The 19,380-nt window shown below is 38.5% G+C and overlaps 1 protein-coding gene across 1 annotated transcript in view; it reads left to right on the forward strand.

Moving 5' to 3' along the window:
* LOC140169664 (ammonium transporter Rh type B-like) overlaps window positions 1-19,380 on the forward strand; it is a 95,054-nt gene that overhangs the window by 52,811 nt on the left and 22,863 nt on the right. Inside the window, exons 3-4 of the mRNA XM_072192950.1 lie at window positions 3,777-3,927; window positions 6,015-6,159. Coding sequence (XP_072049051.1) covers window positions 3,777-3,927; window positions 6,015-6,159 — 296 coding nt within the window. The remainder of the gene's footprint in view (window positions 1-3,776; window positions 3,928-6,014; window positions 6,160-19,380) is intronic.

Consider the following 19,380-nt stretch of genomic DNA (forward strand, 5'->3'; position numbering starts at 1 on the left):
TAAAACCTCATCTGGATATGAAACTTAGTGGGTACAGTCAACATTCAGTGTTAAATGTTTTAGAAGGTCATCCGAGGTCACCCATGGGTCATCTGAGGTCAAATTACTAAAAACTGTCACATGGGCATGAAACTTAGTGTGTACAGTCAACATTTAGAGATACATTTTTGGAAGGTCATTTCGGAGTCACTAGGGGTCATCTGAGGTCAAATTAGTAAAAACTGTCGGATGGGGATGAGACTTGGTGGGTACAGTCGCCATCAGCCAGGTAATTGTGCCCAGCCGAAAATTTACGGGTCAAAGGTCAAATTTCAATATTGGTCCAATCAAGTTCAAATTGAACAGGCAAATCATCATGGGTTGTTGCAGGTTCATTTACTTCTACCAAAAGTAATCGCGAAAGCAGGCGAGACTCGTGGTTCGAGAACCGCCTTGTCTTAACTATTGAATATTACCGTACATGCTGTCAGTCACAATAATAAACACTTCATAATATCAAGAATTTCACGACCAACTCATTGTCATTGTGTTAACTTATAAGATGAGACCATAAAGAACAAAAGCAATAACAGCTTACTAACCACTCCACTTAAAATATTGATTATTGATGGATGTATTATGCTCTGCAAATAAGATACAGCTACCAACCAACAAGATGTATGATTGCATGTGATCTGGCACATATTAATGATTTCATCTGTTGCGCATTAGACTCCAATTACTTTCACATTCAAAAAAGCACAGAGCCACAGCGCCATTGGTGCTCTTGTTAGTCATTTTGACGAAACTTTACTCTAGCTTTGCCATCCCCATTTTATCCCTGAAAATTTATGCGGCCTCTGGGCAATTTCGCCTCCCCCCCTCCTTCCAGCTACACCACTGGCTGTGACTAGAGCCTGTTTTTATATAATACCTTACACAGGGTGGATTGGTTGTTTCAATCTAGTTGTGTTCTTATATTCATGGTTTTCATTGTAAGATCCACAGACAATCGCCAGGTGGTGTATGACGTGCAGTCCCTAAATTCAGTAAATTTTCATTGTCAACCGTGTAATTGAATGGGATTATTTTGAAATTTTAAAACGCTTGAAATATCACAAACAAATAGGCCTATGTTGATAAATAATATAATTACAAGCTAAAACCGTTGGGGTTCGATAATGAACCCCACAAAACTAACCGAGTACATGGAAAATGCCATACGGCCGGGCGGTTTCGCGAGTTGCCGGCTCGATCATGTCATCCGCCGCCTGACAATCGCAAGGCATGTAACCCTTTAATGGCCGTTTGACCTGACCTTTGACCTTAATGTTTCCCAGGTCACGAGGTTTGTTTGTCACCGAAATTAAGCTCCCATACCCCTTACAGACAATGAAATTATGGTATCAGATTTGACCCCAGATAACCTTTGACCTGACCCCTGCAAAGTGTTCCAACATATTCCCCCTGGTCATTAAGTTTGTTGTCACTGAGTTTGAGCCTCGTAAAATGCATTTCTAAAATTTGACCTTTGACCTGATCCCTGCAAAATGTTCCCCTGGTCATGAGATTTGTTGTCACTGAGTTTGAGCCACATACCCCTTACAGATGAGATGTCCAGAAAAGGAAATTATAAGATTTGACCCCAGATAACCTTTGACCTGACCCCTGCAAAGTGTTCCAAAATATTCCCCTGGTCATTAAGTTTGTTGTCACAGAGTTTGAGTCCTGCACCCATTACAGATGTACAGAAAATGCATTTCTTAAATTTGACCTCTGCATGACCTTTGACCTGACCCCTGTAAAATTTTCCCCTGGTCATGAGATTTATTGTCACTGAGTTTGAGCCCCATACCCCTTACGGATGTTGAGATAATGCAATTGTAAGATTTTATCCCCTTAATGACCTTTGACCCCAATTCTTTGTACAACTTTTAGACACTGGCTACAGGCGATGCAGGTATGCAAGTGACGACATTGTGTTATGTAATTTGTGGAAGAAGAAGCATTTTTAGTGAAAATCACATTTTGGCCATAATGACCTTTGGATGACCTTTGACCCCTAGTTGGTCATGTAACATTTGTGCCCCCACCCAATGGTCCTTGTGACCAAATATGGTCACATTGGCTTAAAGCATATGGCTACGATGGCTTGTTAAAAGTTTGACAGAAGAAAGAAGAAGAACTGACCAAAAACAGACTAGTGGCAAATGGTGGTCATAGACCACAAACCTAGCTGGGGCTTGTTGGTGTTGTGGAGGTATCTGACCCCTGCAAAATGTTCCAAAAATATTTCCCTGGTCATGAGGTTTGTTGTCACCGAGTTTGAGTCCCGTGCTCCTTACAGATGTCCAGAAAATGCAATTCTAAGATTTGACCTCAGATGACCTTTGACCTGACCCCTGCAAAATGTTCCAAAAATTTTCCCCTGGTCATCAAGTTTGTTGTCACGCAATTCTAAGATTTGACCCCAGATGACCTTTGACCCTTGCAAGATGTTCAATAATGTCCCCCTGGTCATGAGGTTTGTTGTCACCGAGAGTGAGACCTATACCTCTTACAGATGTCCAGATAACGCAGCTCTAAGATTTAGCCCCAGATGACCTTTGACCTGACCCTTCAAATTGTTCCCTGGTCACGAGGTTTGTTTGTCACCGAGTTTGAGCTTTGAACCCCTTACAGATGTCCAGATAATGAAATTCTAAGATTTGACCTAAGATGACCTTTGACCTGACCCCTGCAAATGTATCAAAATTTTCCCCAGGTCATGAAGTTGGTTGTCACCAAGTTTGAGCCCCATACCCTTACAGATTTCCAGAAAATGCATTTCTAAGATTTGACCTCTGCATGACCTATGACCTGACCCCTGTAAAATTTTCCCTGGTCATGAGATTTGTTGTCAATGAGTTTGAGCCACATATCCCTTACATATGTCCAGATAATGCAATTGAAAGATTTTACCCCCTTAATGACCTTTGACCCCAATTCTGTGTACAAGTTATAGGCACTGGGTATAGTCGATGCATATGTGCAAGTGACGTGTTTGTGCTATGTAATTTGTGGTAGAAGAAGCATTTTAAAGGTATTTGGTTATATACCTGTAATGTCCCCTTAATGACCTTTGAACCCCATTCTGTTTACTCCCTTTGGGCACTGGGTATAGCCGATGCTTATGGTCAAGTGACGCCATTGTAGAATGTTACATGTAGGAGAAGAAGAATTTTAGCTGAAATCACATTTTTAGCCTATTTGACCCCTCTGTAACCTTTAACCTACTAAAAGTCAGGTGCCGTGTATGGTCGTGGCCAATGATGGTTGTGATCAAGTTAGGTCAAAATCGGTCAAAGCATGTCTGAGCTAGAGCAAAAAATGTGCAATTTGTTGCCAGAAGAAAGAATGGATAGCATTACAGTACCTAGCTGGGGGGGTGGCTAGGTAAATATTCGCAAATTGGGAATGTGCGATTGTAAAAATATTTCACAAAATGTAAAATGGTATATGTGTGTAGCCTTATTTGTTTTACACATCTGGACCAAGTTATAGCATCATAAATTATTGCATTCAGTCACAATAGTTCATAAATGTAAACAAATAGGCAGTTTTAAAAGTTGCATCTGAGTCCAGATAAAAACCTCATACCCAAACTTTAGGGTTAGATATTGTGCTCTGATTGTTTAATGGAAGATTGAACTTACCCATTGGAGATGAGATCATTCTGGTCCATAGTGTAGCTAGATCCAACAAATTAGAGTAAAGATTAACTACGGTACTTAATTTTCTTTTTACGTCTTCCACAGAATGATATTGGCTGATTTCACAGCAGCAACTGTCCTCATTTCATTTGGAGCTTTGCTTGGGAAGATCTCACCATTACAGCTTATCATTATGGCATTCATTGAAGTCATTCTTGCAGTAGTTAATGAGTACATTGCATTGGAGATATTTGGGGTAGGTACTGTCCACATCATTCGGCACCACAGCCGAATTTCTTAAATCTTTGGATCGACCACCAATGCTGCTTCAATGCTCGTTATCAATGAACTATTAAAGGATGACTCCGGCAATCACAACATTATGCCTTATGTTAGAAAAACAATTATCAAGCACGAATCACATGGTTTTATTTGAAACAAACTCATATTGACCATAAAAACGAATAAAAACATCCATCTAAAATTCCCGGGCACCGAAATTGTCGAGTGCAATGACATCCCAGTAATACAATGAAGGCTGACGACAATTGAGCACAAATAACCATTTCGTCATTGCACTTAGACAATTTCGGCGCGGGAATTTTGAATATCGCGTGTTGAGACCCGACTGTTTTTATTTGTTTTTATGGTCAATATGAGCTTGTTTTAAATAAAACCATGTGATTCATGCTTGATAATTATTTTTCTAACATATAAGGCATAATTTTGTGTTTGCCGGAAACACCCTAAATAATTGATTAGAATTAATAGAAAATAATTTGTATTGGTCAATATCATTATATGTGACCGTCCAGGTCGAAACGCTCGTAAAATCGGCCCCTGGTCAAAAATGTTTTCTTCCGTGTTTAGAAAATATATATCATAAGCTTAACAATGATATATCATTTGACTTCAAACGATATCCAGAAGTGGAGTTATAACTTGTTAAAGTTTGCTCCTTCAGTAAAAGGGTACATTATTTTAGCACTACATTATTTCGTTTTTTCCACATTGCTGGTATTAAATATCAAATGGTCATAATTGGCGGTCACTTCAAATCATCCCCAACTGAACGAGGTTCAGGAATGTCCTCTCATTGTTGGTATAAACCCACCACTTGAACAGGATTTAGCCAAAGCAAACAAAGACTTGAAGGCCGCTATAAATATCTGGAAAACACATAGAGCTGTGTAAAGTTTGTTGGTATAGAGGTGAACAATAACTAAACATTGGCTTGATTATATTTTAAGCCTACTTAATTGGGTTACCCTTGAAAGTTTGCCTGGTCAACTGGATTCCTCTTTAAGCTTTGTACTAATGCTTATTATAAGCTTATTATCCTCTTCAACAATAGGATTAAACATTGGTGTTTGACTGGACTAAAATGAGAAACATGTCGGACAAATATTAGGGATATGAATACAACCTCTATGCATATTTTGCACTGTAACTCGAAATACAATTTGCCGACTTTACGAGCGGTTTGAGATGGATGGTCACATATATACATTCATATACAATTAACCAAATAGAACAAGCATTGGTGGTCAATCGGAAGATCAGATAAAGCACTTCTGGCGTCTTTTACATGGATATGATGCGGCTGTCAGTCCCTGCCCCCGGGGATATCGGGGATTTAATTTTGGAATATAATTTTGGGCAATATTTTCTTGTACATCTCCGGGCAAGTCCCTGCCCCTAACCCCGGGGCAACCGCCGAAAAGATCACAAAATGTGCATGAATTCCGAGACTCAAATCATATCAAAGAACCTGGATTCCCCTAGTAAATGGATAGAACAGATCAGTGTTTCCCCCGCTTACGACCCTGCACAGTTGAGATGACTCTTTTATACAGGGATGTGAGAGTTCCTCTTTTCAGCTGATTTCCTCTTTTTTTGTTGCCAAAATTTACGCGTTTTTCTTTTATTTTCAGCGTTTTTACCCTGATTTTACGCTGTTTTTAGTGATTTTGCCTCGTTTTTGGTCTGTGGCCTCTCACACTCCTGTTTATAACGTCCTGGGTAGATCTCCGGCCCTTTCAAGATGCATTACATCCCCGTATAAGTCCCGGCTACGTCATGGCAGTGCGGGGACCCAATGAGCTGTTACATCCCAGGCTAAATCCCAGCTAGGTCCCCGCTATTGCCTGGGTCCCCGGGGGCGTGGACTGCAATTGACAGGGGCATTACAATCGTTCATAAAGTAAAAATTCAAGAAAAATTCCGATCACACATTATGGTTTTAAAGTACCGTACCGGTAACACAAGTTACAAAGTTGCTAGGGGGCGCTTATTACATTGAACACAGTACTTTTTACTATCTTAATATTGATTGTATTTTAGGCTGTAGATGTTGGTGGCTCCATGGTTATACACGCCTTTGGTGCCTACTTTGGTTTGACTGTGGCAAGAGTACTAGCAACAGAAAAATCAAGAATAAGCAGCAAAGAAGGAAGTAACTACACATCGGATTTGTTCTCAATGATTGGTAGGTTTAACAGTCACTTATAATCTTTCTTACAATGCAGTGGCAGGGGCGTCGCTAGACCAATATGATTCGGGGGGTGTACAGTATGGTTTGCCGACAGAAATTGTTTGTAATTTGTTGACCCAAAATTTTTTTAGCCAGGACGGCGCTCAGAAATCTAAAAAGTGGGGGGGGGGGGTAGGAGTCAAAAAAATTTCAAAACAATTTCAAAACTAGTAACTACTATAACATTCACAGTAGGTCTATTACATTAAAACAACACAATTACGTAACACATGATTAATCTTTTATATGGCTCTCACAATTTGCCGACAATCACACATACCTTTGACTACATTTGCCGACAGTCACATGATTTTGCCGACAGCAATAAAATTTTGCCGACAAAATTGTGTATTGGGGGGGTGTCACACCCCCCTCTAGCGACGGCCCTGACCAGGGGGTGTTGGGTGCTGAAGCCCCCGCACTTTGTTAAAAATCATGTAAAATCAGCCATTTTTTTGGCGATTTTAGCCATTAAGCTCACCCACACCCCCGTATAACTCTGAAAAAGGGGCCCAAGATCCTGGACACGCCGGTGCATGTTCTTTTACATGTTTCAGGAAGTGCCATTTTGTAAGATTTGCATCTTGACAATCCTTTTTTGACAGTACAATAAAATATGAATCACAATTTTTACAGATACGAGCGTATGTTTAAAAAAATCAATAGTTTTCACTTAAAACTAATATTTTATTGCTTGTCTTAAATTGATTATTTGACAAGTATCCATTTGTCAAAATTGACTAATGGAAGAAGCAGTGTGGGTTTTAAAACAAATTGACCAAACGACCCAGCCTCCCAGGGTTCGAATTCATTTAAAAATTTTGCATAGCAGTTTTTGGCTAATTCATCATAACCAGGATACTTCCATATACTAAAGCACTATAAAAAGTGCTATACAAATGCAAAATTGGGTAGCACTTACTTCAAAATAAGGAGCAAACTGCTATGCAATACAGCCGAATTCGAACCCTGCAGCCTTCCCATTTTCCCACTTGAGGGTATCACAACAATTTTTTGGCCTTCTGGTGGTGTATACCAGTTTCAACTCATGATCATAAGGTGTTTTAGGGAGGCCCCCCCCCCCCAATTTTCAAAAGTATAAAAATGTCTCAAATTATCACAATTTGTAAGCGTTTTTGGTCCAAAAGGTTCACAAAATTGTCCCCCTTGGAAAAAAAAATCCTCTTTTTCAAAATCAGCACCCTAAAAAAAAAAAAAATTATGCATACGGGCCTGGTCATCCCGACTGGGGGGGGTTGGAGGAAAAGTCTCTATTTAAAGGTAATTCTGGTAGTGGTTCAGTGCCAATATAAACTAGTGGCAAATGGTGGTCATAGACCACAAACCTAGCTGGGGCATGTTGGTGTTGTGGAGGTATCTGACCCCTACAAAATGTTCCAAAAATGCTCCCCTGGTCATGGGGTTTGTTTTCACCGAGTTTGAGTCCCGTACTCCTAACAGATGTCCAAAAAATTCAATTCTAAGATTTGACCCCAGATGACCTTTGACCTGACCTATGCATGATGTTCCATAATGTTCCCCTGGTCATGAGGTTTGTTGTCACCATGTTTGAGCCCTGTACCTCTTACAGATATCCAGAAAATGAAATTTTACTATTTGACCCCAGATGACCTTTGACATGACCCTTGCACAGTGTTCCAAAATGTTCCCCAGGTCAGTAAGTTTGTTGTTGTGGAGTTTGAGCCCCGTACCCCTAGCAGATGTCCAGACAATGCATTTAGAAAATTTGACCTCTACATGACCTCTTGACCTGACCCCTGCAAAATGTTCCCCTGGTCATGAGATTTGTTGTCACTGAGTTTGAGCCCCATACCCCTTGCAGATATCCAGAAAATGAAGTTATAAAGATTTGACCCCAGATAACCTTTGACCTGACCCCTGCAAGTGTTCCAACATGTTCCCCTGATCATTAAGTTTGTTGTCACCAAGTTTGAGCCCTGCACTCCTTACAGATGTCCAGGAAATGCGTTTCTAAAATTTGACCTCTGCATGACCTTTGACCTGACCCCCGCAAACTGTTCCCCTGGTCATGAGATTTATTGTATCGAGTTTGAGCCCCATACTCCTTACAGATGTCCAGATAATGCAATTGTAAGATTTTACCCCCTTAATGACCTTTGACCCCAATTCTGTGTGCAAGGTATGGGCACTGGGTAAAGCCGATGCACATGTGTAAATAACGTCATTGTAATATGTAATATGTGGCAGAAGAAGCATTTTGAAGATATTTGGTTATATACCGAAAATGCCCCTTTAATGACATTTGATCCCAATTCTGTTTGCACCATATGGGCACTGGATATAGGCGATACATATGTGCAAGTTACGTAATTGTAGGGTGTAACATGTAGGAGGAGAAGCATTTTGAAGTTTGTTGCCAGAAGAAGAAGAAGAAGAACTAGTGGCAAATGGTGGTCATAGACCACAAACCTAGCTGGGGCGTGTTGGTGTTGTGGAGGTATTTGACCCCTGCAAAATGTTCCAAAAATGTTCCCCTGGTCATGAGGTTTGTTGTCACCGAGTTTGAGTCCCGTATTCCTTACAGATGTATAAATACATTTATAAGATTTGACCTCTGTATGACCTTTGACCTGACCCCTGCAAAATGTTCCCCTGATCATGAGATTTGTTGTCACAGAGTTTGGGCCACATACCCCTTACAGATATCCAGAAAATGAAATTATAAGATTTGACCCCAGATAACCTTTGACCTGACCCCTGCAAAGTGTTCCAAAATGTCCCCCTTATCATTAAGTTTGTTGTCACCAAGTCTGAGCCCCGTGCACTCTTTACAGATGTCCAGGAAATTCATTTCTAAAATTTGACCTCTGCATGACCTTTGACCTGACCTGTGCAAATTGTTCCCCTGGTCATGAGATTTGTTGTCACCGAGTTTGAGCCCCATACCCCTTACAGATGTCCAGATAATGCAATTGTAAGATTTTGCCCCTTTAATGACATTTGACCCCAATTCTGTAAGCAAGTTCTAGGCGTGGGGTATAGCCGATGCATATATGCAAATGACATCATTGTACTATATAATATGTGGCAGGAGAAGCATTTTGAAGGTATTTGGTTAAATACGGAAATGCCCCTTAATGACTATTTACCCCAATTCTGTTTAGACCCTATGGGCACTGGATATAGCCGATACATATGTGCAAGTTACGTAACTGTAGGGTGTAACATGTAGGAGGAGAAGCATTTTGAAATTTATTGCCAGAAAGAAGAAAGAAGAAAGATCGGATAGCATTACAGTACCTAGCTGGGGGGTGTAAACCCCCCAGCTAGGTAAGAAAGAAAGAAGAATCGGAGAGCATTACAGTACCTAGCTGGGGGGTGTAAACCCCCCAGCTAGGTAATCAGAGAGCTTGTTATTTTGCCCACATTTGGCTCTTGGCTAGGCAAGATCATGTACTGTTGCAGTGTGAGCTACAAATGTGTAAACAATACATTTTGACACCATCAGTTCAAACACCTTGCATGGTCTGATTCATCACCTGATGATCAATCAACCCAACCAGCTTGATGAATGGTACCTTCATGCATTCTTGATCAAAAGGTATTTCCCAGGCTCCAAGGTAAATTGTAGCAATAGCATTCTATGGGATCTATCACCCCAAGTCCCTGCCATTGACATCTCATTTATATAAATAGTTACCATTGACCAGCTTTGATTATATTTTGAAACACAATCTGTGTTTGAAAAGTCACAGTGAAGGTGAGAAAGTGTATACATACATGACAGGCAACCATTCATGCATGACATGCCTCGCACGACATGCCTCAGGCAATACGCGTGTATATGTAGGTCTTAGTTCTGGAATTTTGGTAAGAAAAAGATGATTAGACCCAACCACAAATAGCCTAATTACTGATAATTAGCCCTTTTGGCCAGTTCTTCTCCAAACTCATCATAATACTATTTAATCATGCCACAGTGATAAACTACGCAATAGCGATGATCACAGGGGCTGGTACTACTCCCTATTCCAGAAAATACAGAACTAATTTTTTGGGATTAAAAAAATATTATCCTGTTTTGCCAAATGAAATAAAGCTTAATCCTAATCTTTAATTAGTCCTAACTGGGGATAAAAGAAAAAGTTCACTATTTTACTAATTTCTTGAAAAAAGAGCCAAAAACATGCATTTTTGGCATGTTTTCTGACAATCGAGTCACAAAAAATCAAAGACTTGGCACAAGTCTAAGCATTCAAAATCTTGAGTATATGCCGAAATTTTGCTCAAATTTTCACTTTTTGTCTTACCTTAATTCAATGCGGCAGGTTCGTTTTGCATACCTGCATACTGCATATTTTTAGAGTTTCTTAGTGGCGAGTATATTAAAGCTACATTATTTGGAGAGCATGTTTTGGTGATGTTGGTGCGAACTTTGAGGTGGTGGCGTGTATGGAGAGAGGTGGATGGGTGTGTATGCACTTCAGTTTAATTTCATGATATTTTTCATTTTGATAGGTTAATGAGTGTTATGTTTTAATTTCAATAATATAAATTGGGGAAAAAGAACCCAAGATATGTAGTAGATGCACTGTCACCTTAACAGTTTCACTGGACCTCCCCAAGGGATGATCATTAATCTTTATCCAAACTTTCCTCTAACCACATGTGTATGGTTTATCTACCATTTCGTTTTTGTATTAAATTGTATCATTGCAAACAAGCAATGTATTGTATCATTTATAAAACAGGAAGTAACTTTACTGATGAGCCCCATAATAGAATTGAATAACAAAAAGAGGCAGCCTCACCTTTATCAAATGTTTACTTTTATGAATTGCATGGCACCATTTTGGGCGAAAAAAAAAATCAATGTTTTGGTTCTCGTATCCTCCCTCCTCAATTTCTGAGATTTGTCAGATTAGATTTTTCAAATATTTTGGAATGCTTTTATAGGAAAACTTCATACATAGACCTAAATAAGTTTATTAATATTAAAGTAACAATAATCACTTCCAAGTCTTTTCTAAGGGGTTTAACCCTAATAATGTTTTAGAAGAGAAAAGAAAAGGGACATTCCTACTGAAGGACTTTCCTGAAGATTAGGAAAAGATTGAAACTACTAACAATGCAAATTTTACATGATACTAAGTTTAAATTATACCCCTCCCCCAATGCTGCTTCACCAAATGTTAGGGTTCAGGTTATATATTTTGAACTCAAACTATTTCCAATATTGGCATGTTTTTTTAGATGTCTTTATGGTGTCAGGTCATAGCTCAAAAATCTGGATTTCATATTATGTCCCATCATTCAGTGGGACATTCCACCTTAATACTGTAGTACCGGGGTATAAGCATAGACCATCCAAAGATAGGCATTATGGGATATGATGTCACAAATCTACACTCATAATTGACATAAACAATGTGTATTTTGTTTTGGAGAATATTTGTCAAGAAGGCAAGAACAGAACAGCCATGTGCTAAATGAAATAGTTTATGTTAAGGTGATGCTGACTGAATCATTTAAGACTGAATGTTTTTCCAAATTGAGATGCAGACACCTAGAAAATTAATTCATACTCATAACACAGAGCTCGAGCATTGCACAGTCATCCAATCTAATCTATAGCATCTAGCTCTTGCAAATTCTAAGATGTCTGCGGTCAAACAAAAATGTTTATATCATATGTGTTTATATTTTGTTTACGATATATGCCCAATCTTGCAACAATTGATGCTTACAACTCGCCACTAAGAAACTCTAGAAATATGCAGTATGCAGGTATGCAAAACGAACCTGCCGTAATTCAATGATTGATTATAAGAATGAAACATGTCTTTTCCAAAAATTAGAATGCATAAACTGAAATTAGTCTTAGGACAAGTATTTGGGCTTGATCGTCACAGCATACGAAAAACACCCTAAAAACACATGTTTTTGACCCTTAGTTCAAAAAATTGGCCAAATATTAAAATTTTACTTTTATTGCTAGTTAGGACTAACTAAAGGATTAGGATTTAGCTATGTTTCATTTGGCAAAACAGGATAATACTTTTTTAATCCAAAAAAATTAGTTCTGTATTTTTCTGGAATAGGGGATAGAAGGGCAAAGTCATCCTTAACACTGATACTTGTTCACACAATCCCATCCCGCTGACCATTGGCTTTTTGGTGACGGGAAGGGAAAGAAGGAAGGAATAAAGAGAGAAAACAAACAAAGAAGTTGTTAGCTCTTGTCAGGATTCAAACCCAAGACCCCTCGCATGCTAAGCAGTAGGTCGGCGACCGGTAGCCACTGGTCTTTCGTTGGCCCGGCCAACTAAAGCATGCCTATGTAAGGGGTTCGAATTAGTTTAAAAATTTTGTGTAGCAGTTTTTGGCTAATTCATCATAATCAGGATACTTCCATATACTAAAGCACTATAAAAGGTGCTATACAAATGCAAAATTGGGTAGCAGTTGCTTCAAAATAAGGAGCAAACTGCTACATGTATGCGATACAGCCGAATTCGAACCCTGCTTATGTATCACTTAACGTGATTGTGTCATCACACCATGTGGAATGCACGCATGCGCAATGCATCGTTCACTGTGAATTCACAGATTCCTCTGAATTCACAGACCGTCTGTGAATTCAAATACTCTTACTAACTTCTTAAGAGCATTTTTAGGTAGTTTTGTTTCAAGCAAGGTGCTTGCATTTTTGCGGCTTAAACATTTCCTATGTGCTACAACAACGTACTATCTTTGAACAAAGTTATGCTGCAAAATTTTTGGATAATTCTGCTTTATTGTGTCATTTTGCTCTGCTTTAAAAAGAAATGCATAGAAATTTAATTTGCACGGATGAATTTGAAGCAAAAAGCTCTTTAACTATCTAATGTACGGGACAGGTAAATGGTGAGTTAAAAATGGGCGAATTAGATGAAAGCGAGTTAGAATGGCAAGTTACCCCCTGCAGAGATTAAAGAGTGACCCCTGCTGAGAATACGACAAGTCCTGCTGGCATGTTACAATTTTACGGCAAGTCCCGCCAGAGAGTTAAGATTTTTATGGCAAGTCCTGCTGGCGAGTAAAACAACCTAATCTCCCGGGTCAAAATTCAAAAAAATTAAAAAACGGCTCCTAGATATTTTTATCTAGTTTTTAAAAATTAATAAAAAAAATATTTTGGCCCAAGAATGTTTTTGTTACGTTGCACGAAAAAGAAGTGGGCCAAAAACCATTATTATTGGGATTTGGGGCCAAAAATGGCATTTTGGCCCAAATTTGACCTCACAGATGAACTTATCAAGTCTTTGCCATTCTAAATATGTATACTTTTATATACTTTAAGCTCTCGTCACACGGTCAATCTTTGCCAACATACTTCCATAGGGAATGGCAATGATAAATTGCCTGCACCTGGTTCATAGCAGTTTGAAGACAAATTTGACCGTGTAACTGCCACTGTTTGGTCAATCTTTACACAATTTGGGGTTACAGGAATGTCAAAATAGTTTGCAAGAAAATACAACATGTTCTATTTTTCCTTCAAATTTTACATTACCTAGGGAATCATGAGCCAATTATAGAACAAGAATGTGGGTAGATTGAGGGATTTTCACAGAAAATTTTGACATAGTCAATATAATATCAGTGTCACTGTATCAGTATCTATAGAAAGAGTACAGAATTTTGTTTTGCTGCATGGTAAGTTGCTCAATGTTTGTGCATAGAAACTAGTATCATCATGTCTAGAGGTAAAACATTAAACACTACCTGTACTTGAGAGGAGGAGGTTCTTTGGAACATCAAAGTGAGGATTATATTAAGATAAAGATACTTTCTATATAGCCAAGAAACACTTCTGGAAGGGTCTTAATCATTAGATGAGGCTTGCCTATCAGAACAATAAAACAAAAAGACCTCCTCCTTAAACTCAGGCTATATGTCTATGTTCAATTCATAGGCCTATATCACCTATATGGGTGTTTACGCTTATCTTTTGATAAAAAATAAATAGATCCTCCTCAGGATCCACACATTTTTATTTTTAAAGTGTAGGCCTAATTTAATGGTATAGCATTGTGCTAAGGGCTATGCGTAAACATCTGTATGAAAAACAATGTAAAGCCTAATACTAATACTTTGTATAGGCCCTCTACTTTAATAGTTAGATTTTTAACAGAAAGGAAACTGTATATTTTAATAGTAGGCCTATACAGTTTCAAAGTTTGTTAAATGTTTTATTTTAACATGTTTATTTTTTAATCTAATAGGCCTATAATATTAATTTAATTTTACAGAACAAGACATAAAGGCAAAATCAACAGTATGAGTATATAAAGACATAATACAACATGTGGACTATTAAGAGTGTCCCTTTCTCTTAATACAGTGGCCCTGCTAATACCACAATATTTCAAAAACATTTGATGCAAATATTTGATAGTGTGACTGGGTTTGGTTAGGATCATCAAATATCTGTCAAATCGAAATTTGAAGCCAAGTTTGATGTAAAGATTGACCGTGTGACGAGAGCTTTAGACCAACAATTTAGCAGTTATGAGGCCCGAAAGTTTCCATAATTCCAGGGTTCAGACCAACCTTTTAATAATGGCAATTCTCAGGGCAATTTAATACACTGTAGTGACACTTGGAATTTCAGATCTACAGAAAAAAATGGAGGTTGATGCCCCTCTACATGGCTACTACTGAGTTTTGATATGGGTCATGGCCAAGGGCAAGCTAAATTCCTCAGTAACCATGGTAACTATAATCTGGAAACACAAGAAAATGCAACCTTTGACATATATTGGACCACATAATATATGAAGCACATAATACACCAAGACATGTACAAGCAAGGAAAAGGAGGAAAATAACCTTAAAATCTGGAATTAAAAGTGCTTTTGAATGAACATTTTAATTAAATTAAATCTTTAAATTAAATTTTGGATTTTATTTAGGTCAAATAAATAGGCCTAAGTCCAATAAATATGTATACCCTAGATGTTGTTTTTTTTACTTTAATTAATGTTTTATACTTGTATTCAGTTTTTGATATTTTGTTGCTGTAACTTTCCCCCCTTCCCCATGGACCAGGGGTGGGCACTCCCTTTTGAAATGATGGGTATTGTCTTGAAAACAAAGAGGATAATTGGCCGGCTCATATTCAACAAGAATTTGTCTTTAAAAAAGACAAGTTCACGGATCAGGTGTATAGTACATGTACTTTGAGCTACTTTGGTCTAACATTCAATATTCATATAAACCTACTCTGCACTTATTCGACAATAAATAAAGTCTAAATAAGTGATATGAGGCTTAATAATGATACCTGCATCTTGACTCTGGAAACAATATTTTTAAAAACCTCATTTTGCATTTAGTTTTTAAGCCACCTCGGAGCCACCTACAGGATCTCGTTTTGCATTTAGGTTTTCTATTGTGTTGCAAAGTAGCAAAACTTTCTTTATATATGGCCCAATTCCTGCCTAGAAAAGTTGTCAGTACCTCAATACATATGCTCAATACCATATTTTGAAAGTTTTATCACAGCAGGTACATTTTTTGATCACAAATGCCATACAGCTTTATCAAGGCCAGCATTACTGTCAGATTCTGTTGCTATGAGGTTAATTTGCCATAGCTCAAGTAAAAGAGCTTCTGTATAAAATCTGCACTATCCACAAACAATCTAAGGCCAAGTAAATAAAAAAAAACATGTTTCTCGTCCCCTCCCGCTTCCTTTTTTGAAGATTTTGCATTTTTCTTTTTTTCTTTTGCAATCCTTCTGTCATAACTTTTTGTAAAGATACTAGAGAGACTTTTACAATAGTATTTAAAAGCATTTGTGAAGTGTTTTGTGATGACCAGAGGGGTTGACATGTCAAAACAACAAAATAAAAAGAGCCTCTTCATGTTTTTCAGCCTCTAATCTTTACGCTATAAAAAGGATAAAAAGCGTCTAAATAGGGCAATTTAGGGCATTTTTTCAATAAAAAATAAAATGCCCTATCCTCCTATTTTTCCAAAACCTGGACAAGAAACATATTTTATTTTTTACTTTGCCTAACCTATATACATACATTAGTACTTTCTATGCTGAGGTTTAGGCAGAGTCGAGGGTTGGTGGCCTGGTCAGTGGTGGCACCAGGATTTTTTTTTGGGGGGGGCATGGGGGGAAAAGTCAATTTCAGGGGGAGGGGCAAAATCGACAAATTATGCGCAAAAAGTGGAAATTTACGTAATTTTGGGAAAGAAAAAAATTCCCCCTCTCCCCCACTGTAGCGCTGCCACTGGGCCTGGTTGGTGAACCACCACAGATCCTGGCTGCATGCTCATCAGCCTCCTTGAAGACTCGGCATTCAGCCAACGGTGCGCACCTCAGCAGCTGCTCAATATCAGCGCTACGCGCCTCTGCTCCCGCTAACTCGCTTGTTGTTTGGGCATTGCGATCTGAGGGACCTGATTAATATTATACCATAGGCCTATAATAGATACACCATGGAGGTATACTAGTAGTAGTAGGTTGTTTGTAAGGTCAATAAACTCTTGAAGTTACAAAGTACACATATCATTATCTGTAAACAAATAAGATATTCAGTAACAAAAAATAACCCATCTTTGTTGTGCAAATGCTTCAAACAAGTTTTTATTTGCCAAGTGACTAAGCAAATAAATTATAATAATGGTTTGATACAGTCAGCAGAATTCATTTGCAAACAAATGTCTGAAAAGTCATACAAGCATGCATCCATTTTGTAGTATCCCTGGTTAGGCCCTTCACAATTAATTCTTAGTTTCCTGTTTCAAGTTTGAAAATAAAGGACGAGGCGACTTTTAATTATTAATTATTAATTATCTATTAATTATTAATTATCTATTACTTTCTTTATTTTGAAAATGTGGTCGTGACTATTATCAACAGTCCATTTGGTCATTTTGACTAAGACTATGGATTGAATTATTTTACCTTTATAATGGATTTTTAACATTAATATTAGTAGGGGACCCTACAATGTTCTTGTTTTATATTCATAATCAAGTTGAGATGATCAAAAACAGATATTAGCAAATAAAAGTAATTACAAAGTCAATTAAAAGATGAAAATACGTAAATAAAAATAAAATAATTAAATATTTTTCCATTCTTGATTTTGGACGCGCGAGGGAAACAGGAAACTAAGGATCAATTGTAATTGGCCTTATACATGCATGGTCCAAATGTCACAATAAATGGGCCAATAATTATGAGCCAGGGGGGATAAAATTTCCAAATGGTGTGCCAAAAATGGTGTGCCCCTCATGGCCTGCCAAAAATCGCCTGATGTCCACCGTCTGCTTTTGACCCCCCCTTTTGCACATGGCAAATTTTTGGTATCCCAACCTAGATATATGTTGCAAGTGCACCAAGCAGGAAAATTTAAATATTTAGGTGTTTCTGTACTGTTTCCTGAGCCTTTTTAGAGCATTTTATTTAAAAGGCGCCTCATGAATGTGCACCAAAAATTGCTTCCCCCCCTCCCCCGGCTTACCAAAAATTGCTTGCTCCCCCCTCCTTCCGGCTCGCCAAAAATGTCTACCCCCTCCCCCAATTTTACCCACCCAATAATTATTACACAGCCCCACACCAATTTCTTATGGTCTATGATCTGATGAGCATGCAGCTAGCATAAGAACAGGTTATTGGCGAGTTAAAAAATAGGCGAGTTAGAAAAAGGCGAGTTAAAATAGCGAGTTACCCCCTGCAGTGTTTTCCGGAAAGTCCATGCGGCGAGTTGTGAATTTCCGGAAAGTCCATCTGGCGAGTTGTGAATTTCCGAAAGTCCATGCGGCGAGTTGTGAATTTCCGGAAAGTCCATGCGGCGAAGTTGTGAATTTCCGGAAAGTCTACGCGGCGAGTTGTGAATTTCCAGAAGGTCCACATGGCGAGTTGTGAATTTCCGGAAAGTCCACGCGGCGAGTTGTGAATTTCCGGAAAGTCCATGTGGCGAGTTGTGAATTTCCGGAAAGTCCAAGATTTTGAACCAAAAATGCAGTTTTGGTCAAAATTCAAAAACTGATTATTTAAAAAAATTGATACTTGTATTCTTTGAATCATGTCAGTTCCATAATTATACTTCAGAGGTTGTTAAAATGTAACCCCAGAATACATTGCAGTCACTGATGGCATGTGGTTTGAGAAACACATGGTTATTTTCAGAAAATATCACACTGGGCTCCTGCTGTGCATGGTCAAGGTTGTTATACAACCAGATAAGCTATGTGTCTGCATGCATGCATGTGCAAGAAAACTTTGCTGGTTTCATCTTCTTTTCCCAAGCATTTAAAATGTCTTTTGTTTAAAAAAAACACGCCTTTTTAACTTTCTTGGTGGCAATGTATCCACAAACATTAGCCGTACCAAATTATCAATTCAAAACATAATAGTCTCGATGAATATTCCATCAACTCACTGTTGGGACTTCATCATAGTGTTACTGTAACTCGCCACCAGGATTTCATAGTGTTACTGTAACTCGCCACCGGGACTTCATAGTGTTACTGTAACTCGCCACGGGACTTCATAGTGTTACTGTAACTTCGCCACCGGGACTTCATAGTGTTACTGTAACTCGCCACCAGGACTTCATAGTGTTACTGTGACTCGCCACCGGGACTTCATAGTGTTGCTGTAACTCGCCACCCGGACTTCATAGTGTTACTGTAACTCGCCACCAGGACTTCATAGTGTTACCCATGGAATATCTAAAAATAGCCTGACTCTGTGGGGGTAACTCGCCTTTTAACTCGCCTTTACCTAACTTCGCCCATATTGTAACTCGCCTAAAACATGCTCTCAGCTAGCATGGGAGTCCAGGAGAAACCTGTACTTGGACATTTCATCAAGTTCACTAACTGTTTAAAACAAACAAACACAATAGTACTTTGACCGTACCCAAATACATTAAAACCAAGATAGAGACAAATGATATATCATTTGACCTTGCTGTTGATGGATCTACCATGGTATGGTGTTTGACATTGTGCTATTATAATATTTTAAGGTTCTTCTTGCATTGATGAGGACATAGGCTTAGATCCCTGAGGGATGGAGGGATAAATCCCGGAAATCCCCCAATATTTTATGGGGGATGAATCCATGCAATCATCCCCAATGTTCATATGTTGATGCTTGTATGTGGGTTTTTGACCAAATTA

Source organism: Amphiura filiformis, chromosome 14 (assembly GCF_039555335.1).
Source record: "Amphiura filiformis chromosome 14, Afil_fr2py, whole genome shotgun sequence".
Classification (NCBI taxonomy): domain Eukaryota; kingdom Metazoa; phylum Echinodermata; class Ophiuroidea; order Amphilepidida; family Amphiuridae; genus Amphiura; species Amphiura filiformis.